The sequence below is a fragment of the Labrus bergylta genome, chromosome 21 (assembly GCF_963930695.1).
Source record: "Labrus bergylta chromosome 21, fLabBer1.1, whole genome shotgun sequence".
In the NCBI taxonomy this organism is placed as follows: Eukaryota; Metazoa; Chordata; class Actinopteri; order Labriformes; family Labridae; genus Labrus; species Labrus bergylta.
In genome coordinates this window covers 15,738,751-15,763,516 of record NC_089215.1, presented here as the reverse complement: position 1 = coordinate 15,763,516, position 24,766 = coordinate 15,738,751, and the positions used below count along the sequence as shown (strand labels likewise).

Genomic DNA, 24,766 nt, shown 5'->3' with positions numbered 1-24,766 from the left:
ACCAGGGTCCCGTTTCTGAAAGCAGGTTCAACAAACCCTCAGTCTGACTCTGAGCTCTGAGTGGATTTACTCTCAGGGGGGAAACTCTGAGTTTCTGGTTCCAAATCAGCTGAGTTGAGTTTGTTAAATGAACTCTAGGTAGGTTCACTCCATGACGATAAAAAGCCAACATTAATGGAGCCCTGATTCTACGATTCACCATGGCAACAGGAGACAAAAAAGAGATCCTCGTACTTTAACCATCACGAAATATCTAGGCTTCATCTTCATGCGAACAGGTTTTAAGAAGGAAAAAAGTAACACTGCTGCAAGGAGAGAGAAGAGGTGTGGGATAAGACGGCTGCTCGCATCAGCGTGTAATAATGTAAAAAGTAGAAACTGGTGGAATGGTATTAGTCTAAACCTAAAATGTATTTTCATTAAGATGCAATCCAGCAGAAGAAAATCGACTTTAAACAGCTCAAAATGAAATATAACAACAAACTAGGCTCATGGTGGTATTTCACTCATATTTTGACATATTAAACAAAGTAAACTTCATTCAGTGTCTATTTCAGAATCACAATCAGCAACAAGGAATTTTACTTTGGTAAACTGTGATCTCTTTGTACAAAGGTATAACATTAAATATCAACAATAAACAAAGTTTATCCTCCTGAAGTCCAATGACATCTTCACAGTCTTCAGCGGGTTCAGCTCCAGATAGTTCTGACTGCACCAGAGAGCCAGCTGTTCCACCTATCGTCTGTAAGCAGACTCGTCCCCGTCCTGAGCAAGAATACATACACCTGTCAGGTGTTGTGATGGTCGTCCATCAGAATACATACACCTGTCGGGTGTTGTGGTGGTCGTCCACCAGAATACATACACCTGTCGGGTGTTGTGATGGTCGTCCATCAGAATACATACACCTGTCGGGTGTTGTGGTGGTCGTCCCTCAGACTACATACACCTGTCGGGTGTTGTGATGGTCGTCCATCAGAATACATACACCTGTCGGGTGTTGTGGTGGTCGTCCACCAGAATACATACACCTGTCGGGTGTTGTGATGGTCGTCCACCAGAATACATACACCTGTCGGGTGTTGTGATGGTCGTCCACCAGAATACATACACCTGTCGGGTGTTGTGATGGTCGTCCATCAGACTGTGACACGATTGGACATGTTGCTGCCTCTCTGCTGCTGACTCTGTGTTCTCCCAGTATGTGCTGCATTTTATTTTGGTACGAGTGACTCAAAGTCTGGGACCTTATGCTTAATCTTGCTGAAGAATACTTCTCGTATGTCTTTATATTTGCTGCAGTGCAGCAGGAAGTGAGCCTCAGTCTCCACCTGTCCATGTGGATAGAGCTGGCACAGTCTGTCCTCTGAGGGCAGCCAGGTGTGTCTGTGTCTACCTGTCTCTATGTTCAGGCTGTGATCACTGAGTCTGTACCTGGTTAATGTCTTTCTCACGTTCTCTTCAGTCACTGTGCTTAGATAGTCGGCTACAGTCTACTGTCTGTTTAGAGCCAGATAACACTGAAGTTTGCTTTGATTTTTTTTTGTGCATGTCCAATAGTTCAAATACCTGTCTGTTTGTCTGTCTATAGTCTGATGTTGAGGGATGTCCTGAGGCCTGGTGCTGTTAGACGGTGTGAGCCTCAGGATCAGCTGGCTGAGGGGACTCTACTCCAGGTTCTCCTCTTCTCTCTCTCTCTATGTCTTTCTCTCTCTCTCTCTCCCTCTCTCTCTCTTTCTCTCTCTACATACTACATACACACTATACAGTACATCATAATACTGCATGTATCTATCTGTAAATCTCAGTCACTAACCACATATCCCCCCCCCCCCGAGATAACACTTGTTATGAATTGGCGCTATATAAATAAAGATTGATTGATCATGGCCACCCCCTTAATAAGACACGTTACGTTACAAACTATAAATTTACAGATTTGTCTGGCTTTGATAAGTGTTGGAAATAGTTAAGGTAATGTAAGAACTCATTAAAAAACAAACAAAATAACATGGGTTTAGTCATTTTTTAATGAATTAAGATACTTTAAATGCAAACATTGTAATTAAATTCTATTGTACGTTTGAGGTGAGATTCAGATATTGTATTTACAGTCAATGAGTAACAGTCTGAGTCGTTTACTCTAAAGCTTCAATAATGAATCTGATGTTTAGGCAATCAAATGTATTTTTAATAACGGAAACATCAAAACTTTGACTTTTCATGTTCAGACTGATACAACTGAAAAACAGACAAACAGCGCACCACTGTGGCCAACAAGGGAATCACAGGTGACACTGACTCTTTGACCTGTTCATTATTTGTGGAAGGTGACATCACTGCAGCTTCAGGTGAAACAGGTGAGCAGAGAGTCCTTCCTCCAGAGAACAGACGGACTGACAGCCAAACACCTCCACGTCCCTCTGAAAACATCAGCACATTGTTTAATTTTTTTAAGCTTTATTTTAACAAACAAATATATGTTTACATTAAAACAAATAAATATATATTTACATTGAAATGTCCTGACCATGACAACATCTTAAAATAAGACAGACATTCAGAAACTGAATAAAACAGTCCATCAGCAGCCTACAGTACTACAAATACCCCACCCCCACCCCCCCCCCACACACACACACAAACACACACACACACACACACACGCACACACACACACACACACACACACACACACACACCGACCTGGGCTCCGGTCAGCAGCTCATCTCTATTAGATCTTAACAGATGTTGATAAATGTTATATTTCTGAAACAGACTGGAACAAACATATTTACTTTTTAATTAGTTTTGTCTTTATATTTAAACAAATGTACTGAAATATTTTTCAGAGAGCAGGTTCTGCGTAATGACGTCAGCAGCAGGATGCTGCTTTTCTATTTCAAAATTTCCCCTCTACATCTATTCTACCTCTACTCTACCTCTATTCCACCTCTATTCCACCTCTTTTCCACCTCTACTCCACCTCTACTCCACCTTTTTTCCACCTCTACTCTACCTCTATTCCACCTCTTTTCCACCTCTACTCCACCTTTTTTCCACCTCTACTCCATGTCTTTTCCACCTCTACTCCACCTCTACTCTACCTCTATTCTACCTCTACTCCACCTCTATTACACCTTTACTCCACCTCTTTTCCACCTCTATTCCACCTCTACTCTACCTCTACTCCACCTCTATTCCACCTCTACTCTACATCTACTCTACGTATACTCTACATCTATTCCACCTCCTCTCTACCTCACCTCTACTATATAATATATATAATATAGATAGATTTTCTCACCTGTTTTTCAGGTATCCGATAAGAGTGAAGACTTCCTCTGTGTTTAAAACAGAAGTTTCTTCATCTGAAGTGGAACACTGATGAGCTAAAGACTCGATAAACACCATCAAGTTTTCAACTAAATCCATCTGTTTATCTGCAACACAACAAAACAGCAAGAATACACTCAGATTATCCACTCAATGTAATTCAAGAATTATAAACCAATCTTCATGTGTACTTTCACCAAAGGTTTACATTCATAACAACAACTGTTACTGAGATATCAGTTTAACTGTTACTGAGATATCAGTTTAAGTGTTTACTTGAACAAAACAAAGACGATATCAATCAGTCATTATTCGTATAGCGCCAATTCAGAACCATCTCGAGACGCTTTACAAAAGAGCATAAGTGGTAATATAGGATATAGAATAAAGTTTTACAACTACAGAGAGGGACAAAGAGGAGGTGGCTCCACGCTCTGTTACAAAGATTAAAATCTTCCTAATTTAGATAAATTAACAATGTCTGAAATATAAATCAGTCAATCAGTTATTAAAATGTACAAAAATAGTTTTGAGAGAATGTTTAACCTGGAAAAAATGAAAAGAATTTAAATCTCTGAGGTGGGACCAAGTCTTTGGTTTGTGAGTCACAAGTAAAGACAGGCAAGTCCTGATTAAAGTCCCAAGTAAAGACAGGCAAGTCCCAAGTCAAGTCCCAAGTAAAGACAGGCATGTCCAGATTCAAGTCCCAAGTAAAGACAGGCAAGTCCTGATTCAAGTCCTAAGTAAAGATAGGCAAGTCCCAAGTAAAGACAGGCAAGTCCTGATTCAAGTCCCAAGTAAAGACAGGCAAGTCCTGATTAAAGTCCCAAGTAAAGACAGGCATGTCCAGATTCAAGTCCCAAGTAAAGACAGGCAAGTCCTGATTCAAGTCCCAAGTAAAGACAGGCAAGTCCTGATTAAAGTCCCAAGTAAAGACAGGCATGTCCAGATTCAAGTCCAAAGTAAAGACAGGCAAGTCCTGATTCAAGTCCCAAGTAAAGAAAGGCAAGTTCTAAGTCAAGTCCCAAGTAAAGACAGGCAAGTCAGGTACCAAGTAAAGACAGACAAGTTCTAAGTCAAGTCCCAATTAAAGACAGGCAAGTCCTAAGTCAAGTCACAAGTAAAGACAGACAAGTCCTAAGTCAAGTCCCAAGTAAAGACAGACAAGTCAATTCCCAAATAAAGATAAGCAAATCCTAAGTCAGGTCCCAAGTTAAGACAGGCAAGTCCTAAGTCAAGTCCCAAGTAAAGACGGACAAGTCCTAAGTCAAGTCCCAATTAAAGACAGGCAAGTCAAGTCCCAAGTAGAGACAGACACGTCCTAAGTCAAGTCCCAAGTAAAGACAGACAAGTCATTTCCCAAATAAAGATAAGCAAATCCTAAGTCAAGTCACAAGTAAAGACAGGCATGTTCTAAGTCAAGTCCCAAGTAAAGACGGACAAGTCCTAAGTAAAGCCAGACAAGTCCTAAGTCAAGTCCCAAGTAAAGACAGGCAAGTCCTAAGTCAAGTCCCAAGTAAAGTCAGACAAGTCCTAAGGAAGTCCCAAGAAAAGACAGACAAGTCCTAAGTCAAGTCCCAAGTAAAGACAGACAAGTCCTAAGTCAAGTCCCAAGTAAAGACAGAAAAGGCAAGTCCCAGGTAAAGCAAGACAAGTCCTAAGTCAAGTCCCAAGTAAAGACAGGCATGTTCTAAGTCAAGTCCCAAGTAAAGTCAGACAAGTCCTAAGCAAGTCCTAAGTCAAGTCCCAAGTAAAGTCAGACAAGTGCTAAGTAAAGACAGGCATGTTCTAAGTCAAGGCCCAAGTAAAGACAGGCATGTTCTAAGTCAAGTCCCAAGTAAAGACAGACAAGTCCTAAGCAAGTCCAAAGTAGAGACAGACAAGTCCTAAGTCAAGTCCAAAGTAGAGACAGACAAGTCCTAAATCAAGTCCCAAATAAAAACAGGCAAGTCCAAAGTAGAGACAGACAAGTCCTAAGTCAAGTCCAAAGTAGAGACAGACAAGTCCTAAGTCAAGTCCCAAATAAAAACAGGCAAGCCCAAAGAAAAGACGGACAACAACTTTGAATTTTGTTGTTGTTGCAATTGTTCCATTGGATCAGATCACAGGTTTAAGTCACAGATTATTTAATCAGATCAGGAAATTGAGAAATGATAAAAAATGTAGTAGGCCAGGCCTGTCAAGGCCTGTCGTTTAGCGTGCACTGTATCTTCAGTGTTTGGATATAATGCAGCGCTGTTTAACAGTCTGTGTGGAGAAGCTCACACACTTCAGCTGGCCGTGAGATAATGTTGTGATGAGTTTGTCCACCTTGGAGAGCTCCTAGGGCAGATAGGTAGTGCGTGAAAGACGGCTTCTGGCTGTGGAGGTGAAGACTGGGAGTGTGTGATGAGTTTGTCTGCCTTGGAGAGCTCTTAGGGCAAATAAAAGTGTGTGGAAAACGGCCTCTGGCTGTGGAGGTTAACAGCGGGAGTGTATGATGAGTTTGGCTGCCTTGGAGAGCTCTTAGGGCGGATAAAAGTGTGTGGAAAACGGCCTCTGGAGGTGAACAGTGGGAGTGTGTGATGAGTGTGTCTGCCTTGGAGAGCTCCTAGGGCGGATACATTCTTGATCAGAACAGAATCAGCTTTATTGGCCAGGTATGCTCACACACACAAGGAATTTGACTTTGGTGAACTAAGCTCTCAGTGTACAAAAGTTATAACATTAAATATCAACGATAAACACAAAATGAGCAAAGAATATGTAAAAGGATAAATGAGAGAATAGTGCAGTGGTGAGTAGTGCAAAAATGCTGAGATGATCATGATAATAAATAAATATAATTATGTAACAAAGGGGTTAATTACATGAGGTAGAGTTTTACGGTGCACAAAGACTGTGCACAGTGATATTAGAATGCAGACACGGGGAGAGTGAACAGAGAAAAGTCTAAATTAACCATTGAGAATAGGCATGATTCTGTCTGTTTTCTGCATAGCTAAAATCAAAGGGTCCTGAAATAGCACATTTAGTTCTCATGTATTTTTGAGTCACAAGGCTAAAGTCCAAGCGAAGCCACGGGTCATTGGTATTCAAGTCCAAGTAGAGTTGTAAGTCCTTTAAGATTTTGTCAAGTCGAGTCCAAAATCATCAAATCTGGGACTCAAGTCTGACTCGAGTCCAAGTCATGTGACTTGAGTTCACACCTCTGATTTAAACAACAGCATTTCATTAAATAAAATACTAATTTAGAATTAGCTTTCTGTGAAGTTTGTTGTTAATGTTTAGAATAATCTGAATAAATGAGTAAGACTCCGCCTACCTCGAATGTTACTGACCATAAGGTGAAGAAGATTCACAACGAAGGACATCTGTCTTTCGCTGAACTTCATCTGTTTCATCCACGAAAATCCACAAATGTAAAAATCCAGCAGAGACGCTTCTTTCAAACACAAGCGATGATTCGTGAAGCCTAAAATATGACTTAACTCCCTGAAAACAACAGAAAGCACCATCAATATCCTCAATTTAAATATGTGTATAATCACAACACTGATATTTATTAGTAAGTAATTAAGTAAAGTTTACTTTATATATGCTTCCTCTGGGTAATATTATGAGGAAACCCCCCATAAATGTTCATTGTTATGCAGATGATACTCAGCTTTACGTATCAATGAAGCCTGATGACACCTATCAGTATTGTAAACTAGAAACGTGCCTTAAGGCGATAGGATCTGGATGACCTGAAATTTTCTGCTACTTCACTCAGAGAAGACTGAAGTTATTATGCTTGTCCCTAAAAACCTCAGAGAGACTTTATCTAATGATATATGACAATGATGTCGGACTGACACATTTTTATTGAGGGGGGTCAGAACCGAGCGTTACATGCGGCTAATGCTACAGCTAACAGGAGGACGTAGGAGAAGCTGTGTTTCCGCGGACTTTGAATTTTTGCACATAGATGTGCCTAAACATGCACAGGACACTTGGAAAACACAATAAAGGGCATATAAAACCAGAAAAAGCATAATATGGGACCTTTAAAACGTGTGTAAACTTGATAACACCAGCAAAAAATGTGCTATCTTAAAAGGACATTTTCTTGCCACTGTAACTTATGCTAAATGTTGTGTAGTGCTGTTCTTATAATGGATTATTAGCAGAGTAAAAAAAAATAAGACATCTCTTTACCTCTGGAATAACATGCTCAGGAACAGAGATGAGAACCTGTTTTAGTGTTTCAGTGTTCAACTGGAGAAAATTAAATAACATCAAAGCTTTTATGCACTTCACACAGTCAAGCAAAACAGACAACTTAGAGACATTTTGAGGTTTAAAAGACATGCACAACTGAACGTGATCTGCATAACCATGATAGAGCATGTCTTTAAATTTCATATATTTCCCATAACACTGATTATTATTTATATATCATTAGTTCTCTGATAATAAATATACAATAAATTATTCAATGCTATACTTTTATCATAAATAATGTTCATTTATAATATGTTCTTATGGCAAGACGTTCAGGAAATTAATATATTGAATGAAAATTTGAATATACGGAATGAAGTCTGAATATATTGAATGAAACTTTTAATATATTGAATGAAGTCTGAATATATTGAATGAAGTCTGAATATATTGAATGAAGTCTGAATATATTGAATGAAACTTTGAATATATTGAATGAAACTGAATATATCCAAATCCACCAGTTTCATTGTTGTCATCAAAAATTTGCTAATATATTGAATGGAAGTCCGTAGTGTTATTTCAGCTTACATCTCAGTAAGAGACTAAAACATTCCCTAAAGCTGGATGCACAAGGTACGCTCAGCAATGTTTTGTTGAGTATTACTACTCATAAGCAGTAAAAGTGTTCCAAAAATGAATGATCTTCAAGGTGATACATTCCACATTATTCATATCATTTTGAGTATGAACAGCTGCTTCAAAAAAGTTTTTAAGTTCAGCAAAGTATTAGTATATTTCAGCTGATGTCATTTTGCAAAACCAGCAAATTCAGCAAATTTTTGATGACAACAATGAAACTGGTGGATTTGGAGAATTGAAATCAGCTTCCATTCCATATATTCAGACTTCATTCAATATATTCAAAGTTTCATTCAATATATATTCAGACTTCATTCAATATATTCAAATTTCATTCAATATATATTCAGACTTCATTCAATATATCCAAAGTTTCATTCAATATATATTCAGACTTCATTTAATATATTCAAAGTTTCATTCCATATATTCAGACTTCATTCAATATATTCAAAGTTTAATTCAATATATTCAGACTTCATTCAATATATTCAAAGTTTCATTCAATATATTCAAAGTTTCATTCAATATATTCAAAGTTTCATTCAATATATTCAGACTTCATTCAATATATTCAAAGTTTCAATCAATATATTCAGACTTCATTCTTTTTTACAATAAATTCTTATTAGTTTATAAAACCAATTTTTTTTTAGATTGAGTATGAAGATGAAATTAATTATTAATGTGAATTCTTCTTTTATACAATATTTAATCCTTTCAAATATTGATGATCTTTAATATTATTATTAGTGTTCAATTATTATTTTTTAACTCTGAATGAAAGAAAATTCATAATGAAAATTAAACACGAGTCACATTAAGATTGATCTCTTTAATGTGTATTAGAGATAACGATTGATGACGTCACTTACGTCGTCAGTTGATCGTCAGTTTTGTTCACGAGCTCTGAGATCAGCTGCTGAGTCAGCGGCCCCTACGTCACACGGAGGATTCAGGGAGACATTTCATTCATCTTAAATAAACTTTGATAAACTCGAACAAACTTGAATAAACTTCGACAAACTTCGACAAACCTTGATAAACTTTGATACACTTTGATAATCTTTGATAAACTTTGATACACTTTGATAATCTTTGATAATCTTTGATAAACTTTGATAATCTTTGATAATCTTTGATAGACTTTGATAGACTTTGATAGACTTTGATAATCTTTGATAGACTTTGATAATCTTTGATAATCTTTGATAGACTTTGATAGACTTTGATAGACTTTGATAATCTTTGATAGACTTTGATAGACTTTGATAATCTTTGACAAACTTTGACAAACTTTGACAAACTTTGACAAACTTTGACAATCTTTGATAAACTTTGATACACTTTGATAATCTTTGATAATCTTTGATAAACTTTGATAATCTTTGATAATCTTTGATACACTTTGATACACTTTGATAGACTTTGATAGACTTTGATAATCTTTGATAGACTTTGATAATCTTTGATAATCTTTGATAGACTTTGATAGACTTTGATAGACTTTGATAATCTTTGATAGACTTTGATAGACTTTGATAGACTTTGATAGACTTTGATAATCTTTGACAAACTTTGACAAACTTTGATAAACTTTGATAATCTTTGATAAACCTTTATAAACTTTGATAATCTTTGATAAACTTTGATAATCTTTGATAATCTTTGACAAACTTTGATAATCTTTGATAAACTTTGATAAACTTTGATAATCTTTGATAAACCTTTATAAACTTTGATAATCTTTGATAAACTTTGATACACTTTGATAATCTTTGACAAACTTTGATAATCTTTGATAAACTTTTATAAACTTTGATAATCTTTGATAAACCTTTATAAACTTTGATAATCTTTGTTAATCTTTGATAAACTTTGATAATCTTTGATAATCTTTGATAAACTCTGATAATCTTTGATAAACTTTGATAATCTTTGATAATCTTTGATACACTTTGATAATCTTTGATAAACTTTGATAATCTTTGATACACTTTGATAATCTTTGATACACTTTGATAATCTTTGATAAACCTTTATAAACTTTGATAATCTCTGATAATCTTTGATAAACTCTGATAAACTCTAATAATCTTTGATCATCTCTGATAAATTTTGATAATCTTTGATAATCTCTGATAATCTTTGATAATCTCTGATAAATTTTGATAATCTTTGATAATCTTTGATAAACTTTGACAAACTTTGATAATCTTTGATAAACTTTGATAATCTTTGATAATCTTTGATAATCTTTGACAAACTTTGATAATCTTTGATAAACTTTGATAAACTTTGATAATCTTTGATAAACCTTTATAAACTTTGATAATCTTTGATAATCTTTGATAAACTTTGATAATCTTTGATAATCTTTGATAAACTCTGATAATCTTTGACACACTTTGATAATCTTTGATACACTTTGATACACTTTGATACACTTTGATAATCTTTGATAATCTTTGATACACTTTGATAATTTTTGATAATCTTTGATAATCTTTGATAATCTTTGATACACTTTGATAATCTTTGATACACTTTGATAATCTTTGATAAACTTTGATAAACTTTGATAATCTTTGATAATCTTTGATAAACGTTTATAAACTTTGATAATCTTTGATAAACTCTGATAAACTTTGATAATCTTTGATAAACTTTGATAATCTCTGATAAACTTTGATAATCTTTGATAATCTTTGATCAATTTTGATAATCTTTGATAAACTTTGATAATCTCTGATAAACTTTGATAATCTTTGATAATCTTTGATAAATTTTGATAATCTTTGATAATCTTTGATAATCTTTGACACACTTTGATACTCTTTGATACACTTTGATAAACTTTGATAAACTTTGATAATCTTTGACACACTTTGATAATCTTTGATACACTTTGATAATCTTTGATACACTTTGATAAACTTTGATAATCTTTGATAATCTTTGATAAACTTTGATAAACTTTGATAATCTTTGATAATCTTTGATAATCTTTGATAAACTTTGATAATCTTTGATACACTTTGATAATCTTTGATAAACTTTGATAATCTTTGATACACTTTGATAAACTTTGATAATCTTTGATAATCTTTGATAATCTTTGATACACTTTGATAATCTTTGATACACTTTGATAAACTTTGATAATCTTTGATACACTTTGATAAACTTTGATAAACTTTGATAATCTTTGATAAACTTTGATAAACTTTGATAATCTTTGATAATCTTTGATAATCTTTGATACACTTTGATAATCTTTGATACACTTTGACACACTTTGATAATCTTTGATAAACTTTGATAATCTTTGATAATCTTTGATAATCTGTCCTACTCTTTCATAAACATGAATACATTTTGTGGTTTTAAAGTCTCACCTGAAGATTTGTGTCCTTTTCTTCTCGTTTCTTCTCCCGTTCGCTCTCCGCCGCGGACATGTTTGCACTCTGCTGGTCGTCATGGCAACAACTCCGCAACAAAGTGTCCCTTGATGATCACGTGATGATCACGTGACTCCACCCCCTCTTGTCTCAAGTAATATTTACAGTCTATGGTCAGGTCACAGGTGCTGATCGGTGCTGATCTAAGTACCGTATTTTACTTATTTTAACAAAACTGAAATGTTTTTAGATTTAAGCTTTTCAACATCAACGTAATTTATTTTCATCAAAGGGATGCAGGTTAATATCACATTATTCTTTAATTATTCTGTTTATTATTTAATTTTATCATCACTTCATTTTAGTTTTTTTTATTTACGAGGTTTCAATTCCTATTCATGAAAGAACCATATTTACAGTCTATGGAAAGAACAAGACATTTCTAAATGAATTATTTGTATTTGTTTCATCTAAATTCTGTTTTGGTTGATTAATAATTAAAGTTTCTTTATACCCTCAGCACTTTATTATTTACAATTATTTATTTACAATAACAATTTAAGTTATTAGGATTTTTAAAATATTGGACTAAATGTTTATTCAATGTTTTGTCTCCTGCTAAAAGAACGGTTACCATGGCTACCACACTTAAACATGATACCTGCACTTTATTGAACCGGTTATCACCGCCCACTCGTGACGTCACAGATCGCGTCACTGGCGCGTCCTGATGGAGAAATGAAGCGCAGCCTCGATCTTCAGTGACCTGGATTGAAGATCCGGATTCTGGTGTGTGGAGGCTCCGCTGCAGGTTCGTCATTTTATATGAAAACTATTTATATTTCATCTTTTGATCCGTGTCTGTGACGTCACCATTAATGGCTCCGGCATGATGCAGAAATAACGGAATTAATACGGTATCTAAATCACCATCAGATTTATAACAAGTCACATCTCCAAATGTAAACAGAATTAAACATCGTTAAATTACCGGATCAACAATCAACAGTTTTTATATACCGACATTTTATTCAGAATTTTATTTAATATGAAATTAAACATTAAAATAATCAGTACATCTGTGATCTCCTCCGCCCACATCGCACGCGCTGCTTCATCATGTTACATATTTAACACACTGCACGCGCTGTTTGATCATGTTTTATATTAAACACACTTAACGCGCAGATTGATCATGTTTTATAAACACACTGCACGCGCTGCTTGATCACACCGCACCCGCTGCTTCAAAAACACGTCACGTGAGGAGCGGCTCATTCTGACGCTTTGATCCAGATGGAGGCGGGTCAAGGAGGCCAGATCCTGGAGCCCAGACTCGGACTGTGATCACCACACCTGCTGAAGGTGGAGGAGTAACACCTGTGAGGAACAGCCCCACCTTCATCCCTCCTCCTCCTCATGGAGGCTCCAGGTTAGAGGACCACAAGAGTCCTGAGCTCCAAACCGGAAGAGAACCTGAACCAGGCTCATGGTGAGTTGTTTTTATACCTTTATGACGTCAACATTTTTACTTACCTGTAACTCTCACCTGTGTGTCTGTATGTTTCGCTCGAAGAGGTCGTTTGAATAACATTCTACCTATTCTATGCCTTTCTTTGGTTAACCCTAACCCTTTTACAGAATAAAAAAAGCTTAAATAACGTTTTAAATATGTAGCAGAAATAAAAACTGTCAGCTATTTAAAAAAAAAAATGCAGTTTAGATGAAACGTTCTGTCTGTGTTGGTCGTTCTGTGGTTATCTGTGTAGATCACTCTGTGGTTGCCTATGTCAATTGCTCTGTGGTTTTTGTGTGTCGGCCACTCTGTGGTTGTCTTTTCGTCCTGGTTGTCTGTGTCGATCGCTCTGTGGTTGTCTGTGTCAATAGTTCTGTGGTTGTCTTGGTTGAATGTTCTGTGGGTGTCTGTGTCGGTCACTCTGTAGTTGTCTGTGTCGGTCGCTCTGTGGTTGTCTGTGTCAATAGTTCTGCGGTTGTCTTGGTTGAATGTTCTGTGGTTGTCTGTGTCGGTCACTCTGTAGTTGTCTGTGTCGGTCACTCTGTAGTTGTCTGTGTCAATAGTTCTGTGGTTGTCTTGGTTGAATGTTCTGTGGTTGTCTGTGTCAGGCACCCTGTGGTTGTCTGTTTCGGTTGCTCTGTGGTTGTCTGTGTCAATAGTTCTGCGGTTGTCTGTGTCGGTCACTCTGCGGTTGTCTGTGTCGGTTGCTCTGTGGTTGTCCGTGTCAATAGTTCTGCGGTTGTCTGTGTCGGTCACTCTGCGGTTGTCTGTGTCGGTTGCTCTGTGGTTGTCTGTGTCAATACTTCTGTGGTTGTCTGTGTCGGTTGCTCTGTGGTTGTCTGTGTCAATAGTTCTGCGGTTGTCTGTGTCGGTCACTCTGTGGTTGTCTGTGTCGGTTGCTCTGTGGTTGTCTGTGTCGGCCGCTCTGTGGTTGTCTGTGTCAATAGTTCTGCGGTTGTCTGTGTCGGTCACTCTGTGGTTGTCTGTGTCGGTTGCTCTGTGGTTGTCTGTGTCGGCCGCTCTGTGGTTGTCTGTGTCAATAGTTCTGTGGTTGTCTGTGTCGGTCACTCTGTGGTTGTCTGTGTCGGTTGCTCTGTGGTTGTCTGTGTCAATACTTCTGTGGTTGTCTTGGTTGAATGTTCTATGGTTGTCTGTGTCGGTCACTCTGTGGTTGTCTGTGTCAATAGTTCTGTGGTTGTCTTGGTTGAATGTTCTGTGGTTGTCTGTGTCGGTTGCTCTGTGGTTGTCTGTGTCTAGTTCTGTGGTTGCCTTGGTTGAATGTTCTGTGGTTGTCTGTGTCGGTCGCTCTATGGTTGTCCGTTGATCGCTCTGTGGTTGTTCTAGTCAGTAGCTCTGTGGTTGTCTGTGTAGCTCTGTTGTTGTAGGTCGCTCTTTGGTTGTCTATGTCAGTAGCTCTGTGTGCTTTGACTGTGAAAAAAATATTGCAGTAGAAGAAGAAAAAGAAAAAGAATAAGCAGAGCGATGAAACGTCATCTAAGATAAATGTTCAGCTCACAGATCTGTACCGCTGTGTGTGGACGCCTGTATTTTTTCATTTTATGGGATCCACAGGATTTAATCAGTCATGCTCTGTGTAATAGTCGTGTTGTTCAGTGAAGCGAGAGGGGAGAGTGAGGATGCCGTCCTGCAGTGAGAGAGAGAGGAAGAGAGAGAGAGAGAAAAAGGAAGACATGACAGCATCTCTAAAACACACGAACACAAAGAAGAAGAGAGCTCACGCTGTCTAAAAGACGGGGTAAAAATACTCTGATTTCAATCTCCACAGAAAAACACTGAATGAGAGGGAAAAAGAGGAGGGGAGAGAGGAAGAAAGACAGGAGGAGGAGAGTGGAGTAGGGAAATGAGGAGGAGAGAGAGGAGGAAAGACAGGAGGAGGAGAGTCGAGTAGGGAATGGAGGAGGAGATAGGAAAAAGAGAAAATGGGGACAAGAGGTGAGGAAGGTAACACACTATACTCCTATAATACTTATCAATACACTGAATGAATAACACACTACACTCCTATATTATTCTCACTTCATGAATTCATTGTGAGGAAGATGAGTGAGTCTGGATGTCCATACGTCCAGGTCTACACTCCCTCCCGCCCACTATGCTCTGCCAATGAAAGGCGTCTGATCCCCCCTTCACAACAGGGTCCTAAGTCTCTAACTAGACTCTTCTCCTCTGTCGCCCCCCAGTGGTGGAATGAACTTCCAAACTCCATTCGATCTGCAGAGTCCCTTTGCAGCTTTTAAGAAAAAGCTAAAGACCCAGCTCTTTCATGAATACCTACTAACTTAATGATCATGGTCTCAATATTATTGATGATGGTGATGGTAAATGATGATGGTTTGTTTGATAACGGCGACTTTTAAGATAGTTTCTATACTGATTAGAGCACTCAAGAACTGCCTTCAATCTTTGCCTCTGGTCACTTCCTGTCATCACTTCTGGTCACTTCCTGTCAGCACCTGTGTGTCCAATCGGACTCAAAGCTGATAGTTTACTCTTACTGACATTGTTTCCTTTTTTCTCTCTCCTTGCTTGTGTTGTACTTACTTCTCTGATCTACGTCGCTTTGGATTAAAGAGTCTGCTAAGTGAATTGTAGAATTTTAGAATTGAAGGAGGTTCTCGGCAATAAAGACTCAATAAAGACGTTTTTGTGGAATGCGGGGGAAATGAAACCTGCTGGGTAGAAGAAGGAGGCTCCAGGGGGCCCCTGAACCTGTAGACAGGCAGAAAAGTGGGAGGAGTTCAGGTGTGAGAAGTGGGAGGAGTTCAGGGAGGTTTTTCTTTTCAGGTGAATCAAGAGACAACTCAGGGTTTATTTATCCTGTTATTATCTCTTAGTTATTCTCTTTTATAATCTCTTATATTTCCTCTCCTGTTTTTAATCTCGTGTCTCTGCAGGATCTGAAGAGGGTTTTGTCGTTCCCGCCGTACCCCGGGGATTACCTCCATCCTGTGGTGTACGCCTGCACGGCCGTCATGCTGCTCTGTCTGCTCGTCTCCATCATGACATACATCGTCCACCACAGGTGAGAGTTCACTACAGGTGAGAGAGCACAACATGTGAGACAGTTTACCACAGGTGAGACAGTTCACCACAGGTAAGACAGTCAGTGCTCCACAGGTGAGACAGTTTACCACAGGTGAGACAGTTTACCACAGGTGAGACAGTTTACAACAGGTGAGACAGTTTACCACAGGTGAGACAGTCAGTGCTCCACAGGTGAGACAGTCAGTGCTCCACAGGTGAGACAGTTTACAACAGGTGAGACAGTTTACCACAGGTGAGACAGTTTGCCACAGGTGAGACAGTTTACCACAGGTGAGACAGTTTACCACAGGTGAGACAGTTTACCACAGGTGAGACAGTTTACAACAGGTGAGACAGTTTACCACAGGTGAGACAGTTTACCACAGGTGAGACAGTTTACCACAGGTGAGACAGTTTACAACAGGTGAGACAGTTTGCCACAGGTGAGACAGTCAGTGCTCCACAGGTGAGACAGTTTACAACAGGTGAGACAGTTCACCACAGGTGAGACAGTTTACCACAGGTGAGACACTTTACAACAGGTGAGACAGTTTACCACAGGTGAGACAGTTTACAACAGGTGAGACAGTTTGCCACAGGTGAGACAGTCAGTGCTCCACAGGTGAGACAGTTTACCACAGGTGAGAGAATATTGATCTACCTGTCAGATTCAGCTTTATGCATATTATGTTTCCTCAACCTTGTTTTTAAATGTATCAAGAATCTGGCCCCTGAAACTCTTTCTAGATGCGTTCAAAGACAGGACGGAAACAGGGAAAGAAGAAGTACTGTGAGTGGAAACCACCTGAAATAAAATGAATCACAAACTTAAAATCGTAAACAAAAAAGGTGAAATGTTGAAAGCAAACCAGAGCTGTACCCACTTTTAAATAGTATCTTAGAACTTTATTTTAAACTGGTTTATAGAATTTGCATTGTTGTACATGTATTTAAATCCTCATATAGTGTTATGGGGTTTTATTTATCCGAATGTTTTACATTTTAAATCTCTTTGTTTACACAAAGGCCTAACTGGGGACATGAGATTGAAATTAGCAATAGCTATATACTCTTTATGCAGCACATCAGTTTCATGCTTTGTATTGAAATTATGTTAAATTGCATAGACCCTATTAAATATAAATTCAAATTCAAAATTGAAGAGGTCTTTCTGGTTATCAGTTCAAACATAAACACTTTTTTGGTCTCTGGAATCAAAATCTAAAATTGTTAAAGCATCTCTAAGTTTATAAATGATATATCCGTGTTCAGGTTATAAATATGTTAAAAATTAACCTGATCATTAAAATCCTTTAAACTGCAGTTTGAATAAAATAATTGATATTCTTATTTCAGGTTCATTTAAAGCTTGTTATTTATAAACATATTTTGGCGCTGATGTTGTGACTTGTAACATTTTAATACAGCTTGATATTGAATTAAAATGTTTATGGTCATGATGCAGTCTGACACTTCCACATAACATCATTCATCATCCTATTATACAATACAAAATAATTTCAGTGTATCATGTAGATGTTCAGGTGTTCTCTGGGTAACTTCTGTGGATGTTTACTTTGAGCTTCTTCAGGTCTGTGTTACTGAGTTAGAAACCTCACAGCAGCATGTCTACAGCAGCAAAGTGTTTGAAAATGAAATGTGAATTATTGAGTCTGAAGACATGTTGATGTCTGACACGTTAGTGAAGTTTGTCCTTTCAGAAGTGGGCCGGATGGAGACTGTAGGCTGTACCTGCTAACAGAAGCACGACTGCTAACAACACGACGATGTTATTGTTCTGTGACCTCGGCCGAAATAAATCCTGAGATAACCGACAGTCGCTCTCACAGTTTCAACATCAAATAATTAATAAATAACAACATAATATTAGTCATTAAAAAAGCCCTTGCCTTTTGATCTTTTTCTTCAGAGTGATTCGTATCAGCAGGAACGGCTGGCACACACTCCTCAACTTCCTGTTCCACACCGGCCTGACATTTGGAGTTTTTGCTGGAGGCATCAATCAGATCAACGCACCGCTCGTGTGTCAGATTGTGAGTCGTCCTTTTTTCTCTTTTCTCTGTGAATTCACAGCTCGGACTCTGCGCCACAAGACAAAAACACAAATCAACACAACACACACACACACACACACACACACACACACACACACACACACACACAAACATACATATACACACACACACACACACACACACACACACACACACACACACACACACACACACACACACACATAGATACCCACAAGGTAAAAGTAAACACTGAACACTAATAAGCACACACTTTCATTTCATTGAATAATCTGTATTGATTCTGTGTGCCAGGTCGGCATCGTGCTGCATTATGCTTCTCTGTCCACCATGATGTGGCTCACATTCACTGCCAGAAACATCTGCAAAGATATCTCCAAAGACCCCCTCCACATTCCCGACCGCAACGGACCGGCCCATACCAAGGCAAAGCCAACCGTCCTCAGGTGAGCCAGTCAGCAAGTGAGTTAGACAGCAGGTGAGTAAGTGAGCAAGTGTGTTAGACAGCAGGTGAGTTAGTCAGCAGGTGAGTAAGTGAGCAGGTAAGTTAGTCAGCAGGTGAACCATTCAGCAGGTGAGAGACCTTAAATCTTGCAACTTGAATAGAATAAGTTTTATATTATCGATATCATCCATCCTTTCACAGAACAAAGGAAATACTTATTAAACAAAAATTATAGAATCATCTGTAAATAAAAGAGCATGATGATGTTTACAATGAGGTCATCAGCATATGGTAAATAGATCAAACATAAAAAACAATAAGTCAGATGAGTTGACCTTCAGTGACTGTATGAACCTGTAAACAACAGGACTAAAGGTGAGTAAGGTCAACAGAAAGAATCATTTCATCAGGCTCTCCTACTCTGGTGTGTGGTTTCATTTGCCACATCCTTCTGTTAAATCCAGCTATGTGACTCTATGATTTTTCTGCAGGTTTTATCTGGTCAGTGATGGAGTCCCGCTCATCATTGTCGGAGTCACAGCAGCGTTTGGTTTAGAAAACTATGGCAGCAGAGAAGATGCTCTGTAGTGAGTACTTAGTATTTCTTAAGGTTTTACAAAATGTTTCATGAAGATCATATAAGCTGACGCATCTGTTTGTCTCTTTTAGCTGCTGGATGGCGTGGGAGCCCAGTCTGGGAGGTTTTTACGCCCCCGTAGGTCTCCTGGTCTTTGTCATGTCCGTGTACTTCCTTTGCACCTTCATCCAGATCAAACGCCACCCAGAGAGAAAATACGAGCTGCGAGTTCTGAGCGAGGAGCAGCAGCAGCTCTCATCCAGCGAGTCCAACCATAACTGCCACATCGACACCGGGGCAGCTGCTGGGTCTGCCACAGACTGTCCTGCATTTGCCACAGGTGTGTCCGTTCTAGCCAATGAGCACTCATTTACATCTCAGCTGCGAGCCACGGCCTTCACCCTCTTCCTGTTCATGGCCACCTGGGCTCTGGGAGCTCTGGCGGTGACTCTGGGACACTTCCTGGACATGATCTTCAGCTGTTTGTATGGAGCTTTCTGTGTGACTATGGGACTCTTCCTTCTCATCCAGCACTGTGCCAAACGGGACGACGTGTGGCATCGCTGGTGGGCCTGCTGTCCAACAAAGTCCAAGACTGAGGAGGTGAGTGTGGACAGACAAAACCATCTGCAGGAAGTCCACCAGCCTCACTGCCACCTGAGCTCCCCGTGCTCAGGAAAACAGCCACTCCTCTCCCCTCACCTCCTCCAAAGCTCATACAAGATGTCCCCGCCTCCACAAAGCCCAACAGCCAATCAGACGGGTCCCTACTGTGTGTCTGTGCTGGGTCCTGTTAGTCCCACCCTCATGTCTCCTCTCCCTGAGCCCATTTCTTTACCCCGTCCACAGTCTCTCTCTGATGAGCTTCCCCGCCCTGTACTGCCTCTCCAGAGCTGCCTTAGCAACAGAGCAAAGTCCCGCTCCTTCAACAGGCCACGCCCCCACCTGCAGGACTACCGCTCCCACATGACATCCACCAGTATGGATGGGAGTGGGCACAGTTCTCACCTGGACAGCCCTCATGCTGTGCCTCACCTGGACAGCTCATCTCCTGTTCCCAGTAGCCCACATCCAGACTTCCAGCTGCCTTGTCCAAGTCCTCACATGGACAAGCAGCTTGCTTCCTGCCACAGCTTACAACGCCAGACCTCGAGCCACAGCGTGCACGACTCACTGGCTTCCTGTCACAGCCACGCCCACAACATGCATGATAGCGTCACTTCCTGTCACAGCCTCCTCCTGCCTTCTCATGGGATCCACTCGTGTCAGTGGCACCTGTACAGCTCAGCGGATCACTCCTCCTCCACCAGCTGCTGTGAGAAACCTGAAGCCTTCACCTTGGAGTACCAGCAGGACTCGGACATGTTCCCGTCAAACACAGGTGACAAAGAAAAAGATAGTCTGAGCGTCGAGCCAGAGCACAAAGGTTTTCCACGTAACACTCTGCCCCGACAGCACGGTGCTGTCAGCCGGCGAGGAACCATCGGCCGAAACCGGAGCCTGCAGGAAGACGGCCTGTTTGGTTCAGACTCGACAGGAAACATCCGGACTGGTCCCTGGAAAAACGAAACCACTGTATAGTTCTCATATAGGTTTACCTGCCAGACCTACAGCCTGTGATCCAGTCAATCCATGAGTGTTCGGGTCTCCATGCCTTTAAATTTGTCCTTAAACCACAGGTGGAGTTCTCTGTGAGGCCTCTTTTCCCTTTATGATGAAGTTCTAAGTGTGTTTCTTGTTTCTTACAGATCCTAAACTGAAGGTTCTGTTGGGTAAGGGTTGAATAATACTGTCAAAGTGTAATCAGGAGTGTGTGGCTCTCTAGTAGTCAGCAGCGTTATAGAAAGGTCTGTTTGAACTATCAGGGTGCTTCATGAGTTTGTGTCTTTGTTAAGCATATCTTCTCAGGTTCAGCTTTACCATCAAGGACATTCAAAACTGTGGACCTAAACTAAGTAGAAACAGAACCCAACTCAATGTTTGTACATTTTTTATATGAAGAGGATCTGAGATGAGCAGAGACTGGACGATTAGCAGAACAATCTGAATCACAAAAGAAGAGCCCAAAAGAAAGTCCAAACTAAAAGTCAGCAGGTCGATTGACAGGCTGAGCTCATCAGTTTTAGATTCCTCATTTATTTTGATTTGACCTCAAGCGTTATGGTCACTTGCCTGTCTCTGTTGGGTTCTGTTGATCTAAATTGATATTACTGGAACATGTTTGAACTCATGGCTCATAAAGGCGTCAGTGAGCAAGCTGTGAGCTGCAGATCTTTACTCTAGATTTATAATATAGTCAGTAGCTGTGCTGTCAATTCTGTTTGATTAACATGAATCCTCCACCACCTTTTAAATGAGCTGACTGTGTTCATGCTTTAAGAACAAACCTAATGTTTGCAGGACGTTTAAACTTTGTGTGATGAAGCTGTTAGCTTAAGCTGAAGATAGGGCATTAATCATAAACATGATGTTAGCTTAACCTGATAACAGATGATGACGAGGAAGAAGACGATCAGGCATTAATCATCAACATGATGAAGATGATCATTAATCATCAACATGATGATTTACAGTTTTATGCAAAGAGTCAGTGAGGTATGATAGAAAGATGGATGGATGATTGATGGATGGCTGGATGGATGGATGGATGATTGATGGATTGATGGATGGATGGATGGAAGCATTGATTGATAGATGGATGGATTAATTGATTGATGGATGGAAGGATTGATTGATGGATGGATGGATGGATGGATTGCACATTTAGTTATTGAGATCGTGGATTTTAAAGGATCTTTATTTGTTAATGTGGTGATTCTTCACGTTATTATTGACTAATGAGCGGTGACACATGTGGAAACATTTTGAGCATGTGTGTTCTTTATGTGTGCTACAGTGCATGAGTAGGTTCATTGAGACGTGGTGTGTTTGTGTTACATGTTATTATTATGGACCCGCCCCTTTTATAAATATGAAGTAGTTTAAGGAATATTTTTATGGAGACACTTTGCTGCCAAAAAAAACTCTTGTCAACAAATGTTGCACTTATATGAACTGAAGTTATCATCTCCTGCTGAGATAATATTTATTTTAAAAAAGTGCTTTAAGCACAAACTTTGTGCCAAAATGACGTGCCAGCTTTCACTGTGAGAGAAAATACACAACACTCACTACACACAGTTTGTGTTATCGCACAAACTGGAACTCAGGTTTAAAATGATCATCAGCAACATTTCAAATCATTTCACAAACTTCCATATTTAAACCAGAGCGTGGTTTCATGACACAAGCTTTCTGTTTAAACCACGCCTACTTCTGACTAAAACTAGTTTAAACCAGGTTAAGATAGTTTAAACCAGGCTTAACTAGTTTAAACCAGGTTAACATAGTTTAAACCAGATTCAAACTAGTTTAAACTAGGTTAAGATAGTTTAAACCAGGCTTATCTAGTTTAAACCAGGTTTACACAGTTTAAACCAGGCTTAACTGGTTTAAAGCAGGTTAAAAGTAGGTTAAACCAGGCTTATGTAAGTTAGAGCCAGACTTGCTTACTGGAGTGGGAAGAGTGGGGGGGGGTCACTCATCATGTTTATGTCCCCGGTCCAGAGCAACCCCCCCAATTACAAACAGTAAATCAGTAAAAACACCAAGTCCTGCAGCGGGCGTGGCTTCTGGTGGTGATGAGCCCAGGAGGAGGAGCCACATGACGAACATTTCTAGTGACTCCACCTTCAAAGTCAAGATTAATCCTGGTTCTTTTTTCTGTGGTCAGTCAAGCTGCTTGATTCTGGTTCGTCTGGTTCATTCAGCCATCGAACATTTATGTCCTCATCACCATTTATTTAGCATTTTTATTTCAACCCGTTATGAAAAGTGTGAACAAAATCTTTTCATTAACACTTTATAAAAACTTAAAGTTGATTTATTTTGTATTTTAACCTTCATTAAATTTTTCTAAATGTTCAATACTTTGATACCACATATTTTAAGACGACACAATCTCTGATCTCTCTGATATGAATATCTCTGATATCTATATAATATATATCTATATTTATATATATTATATCTGATATCTATAATATATCTGATATCTAATATATATCTATATAATAAATCTGATATCTCTGATATTTAAATGACGGGTAGAATCAAAGAGTCCTGAAGCTTGAAATCATCTTTGTCATCAGACAGGTGTGAAGAATAATCTCCTGTGATCGGAGGTTTCTGGACCAGGTGATTCCAATGAGCAGAGGTTCAGAATACTGAGGACATTATTTCTGTTGCATTGATGTCATTTGATTTGAATCTGAATCCTATCAAAGTGTGATATCGTGACAACCTTTATTGTAAACTTTGATATTTGACCTTTTTTAACCTTTTAATTCACAGCTGTGACATTAACGTCCACTCACTCGTCACGTTCACTCTTTCACTCTGTTGGCGTCTCTCAGGGTGATAATCTGAGGTCAGCTGATGTGATGTCTGTGGTCATGTGACGTGTTGTTGTGTCTTCCTTTGTTGGGGGGGAGGGGGGAGGGTAACCAAACATGAAAACATCCAATGTGACATTTTGTGTTTCTCACCTCCAGAGGAGACACCTGTGAGCACCACGTGTTGTCTGCACTCTGAATAAAGACAAACTGTTAAAGTCCACTCGCTGTCCTCTGATCATTGAAAGGTCATTCTCCACTGCAGAACCCGAAATGGATGGTAACTTGTTATTTTCTAGTCTTCTAGACCCGACCAGTTCTAGACCGGTAGGTCTGAAACGTTGCTATTCCCAGGACCCCCGCGCAGCAGGGACCCCCCTTCTTACCAAATGTCTCAAATGCCTTTCAACAATAGATTACACACACAATACACACAATTTAAAAATAAAGTCATAATGGTCTTATAGTGACCACGTTCAGGAACGTTCATCTGACCACGCTAATCTGACCACGATCAGAAAGAGGCAGGGACGTTAATCTGACCACGATTAGATTGATGCATTAACGCACACAGGCCTGCTCAGTCATCCTGGGGGCCCGTGTGGTCCTGACATCCAGGTGTAGCCCTCTAACAGGTGAGAGTATCATCTCTGCCTGATAAAACTCAATCTGAAAGAATCTCATGGAGAGCAGAGGCAACTCAAACTCTGAATCCTCTACAGGAGCAAAGGGATGAGAAGGGTAATGCATACAAGAGGTTTTGGGGCCACAAACAGGGCTGCCCCACCTGGGGAGAAGAACAGAGAGCAGTGTGTTGACCTGGGGGGGGGGAATAGATCTGTGTCTCCAAAGCCTTCTCTGCCTCCACCTCTGGATGAGGGCCTCTGGACGGGCTCTCTGCATCCTGATTATCCGCCCTGGCACATGTACGTCTCTGATATAACAGGAGACATTGAAAGCTTCACACCCACAGATCATGCACCAGTCAGTTAAGGTGTGGGAAGCCAAGGCTACCCTTCCTGTTAATGTGAGCTATCGGGTCTGTGTCTGACACCAGTTACTGACGGATCTATCAGGACCAATGCTGCCATCAGCCTCAAGGTCTCCAGTTGATCAACGGCTTTATGTA

General features: G+C 39.4%; 2 protein-coding genes across 4 annotated transcripts; one reads left to right on the top strand and one right to left on the bottom strand.

Annotated features, from left to right (window-relative positions):
* Positions 1-2,014: 2,014 nt before the first annotated feature.
* Positions 2,015-11,646, bottom strand: cabcoco1 (ciliary associated calcium binding coiled-coil 1). Of its 3 annotated transcripts, XM_020650333.3 has the most exons (7): positions 11,565-11,646; positions 9,042-9,103; positions 7,519-7,578; positions 6,644-6,813; positions 3,311-3,446; positions 2,710-2,782; positions 2,015-2,426 (listed from the first exon to the last, which is right to left on the bottom strand). In XM_020650333.3, exons 3-7 carry the CDS (start codon positions 7,530-7,532, stop codon positions 2,340-2,342), a joined length of 480 nt encoding a protein of 159 aa, XP_020505989.2. In that variant the 5' UTR covers positions 7,533-7,578; positions 9,042-9,103; positions 11,565-11,646; the 3' UTR covers positions 2,015-2,339. The 3 variants fall into 3 exon arrangements, with proteins under 3 accessions (XP_020505989.2, XP_020505987.2, XP_065806150.1); XM_020650331.3 differs by lacking the exon at positions 7,519-7,578 and having other exon boundaries at positions 11,565-11,640; XM_065950078.1 differs by lacking the exons at positions 2,710-2,782; positions 7,519-7,578 and having other exon boundaries at positions 11,565-11,640.
* A 650-nt stretch (positions 11,647-12,296) lies between these two features.
* Positions 12,297-23,860, top strand: adgra1a (adhesion G protein-coupled receptor A1a). Its single transcript, XM_065949908.1, has 7 exons — positions 12,297-12,378; positions 12,864-13,059; positions 15,999-16,126; positions 18,059-18,182; positions 18,477-18,628; positions 19,119-19,214; positions 19,297-23,860. Exons 2-7 carry the CDS (start codon positions 13,057-13,059, stop codon positions 20,783-20,785), a joined length of 1,992 nt encoding a protein of 663 aa, XP_065805980.1. The 5' UTR covers positions 12,297-12,378; positions 12,864-13,056; the 3' UTR covers positions 20,786-23,860.
* The last annotated feature ends 906 nt before the right edge of the window (positions 23,861-24,766 follow it).

Coding starts and splice junctions, on each gene's coding strand:
- cabcoco1 (XM_020650331.3), bottom strand. CDS start 11,624: ATGTCCGCGGCGGAGAGCGAACGGGAGAAGAAACGAGAAGAAAAGGAC. Junction 9,104..11,564: donor AAAAGGACACAAATCTTCAG/GTGAGACTTTAA, acceptor CGTGTGACGTAG/GGGCCGCTGACTCAGCAGCT. Junction 2,783..3,310: donor ATCGGATACCTGAAAAACAG/GTGAGAAAATCT, acceptor TGTTTGTTCCAG/TCTGTTTCAGAAATATAACA.
- adgra1a (XM_065949908.1), top strand. Junction 16,127..18,058: donor ACATACATCGTCCACCACAG/GTGAGAGTTCAC, acceptor CTTTTTCTTCAG/AGTGATTCGTATCAGCAGGA. Junction 19,215..19,296: donor AGCAGAGAAGATGCTCTGTA/GTGAGTACTTAG, acceptor TGTCTCTTTTAG/CTGCTGGATGGCGTGGGAGC.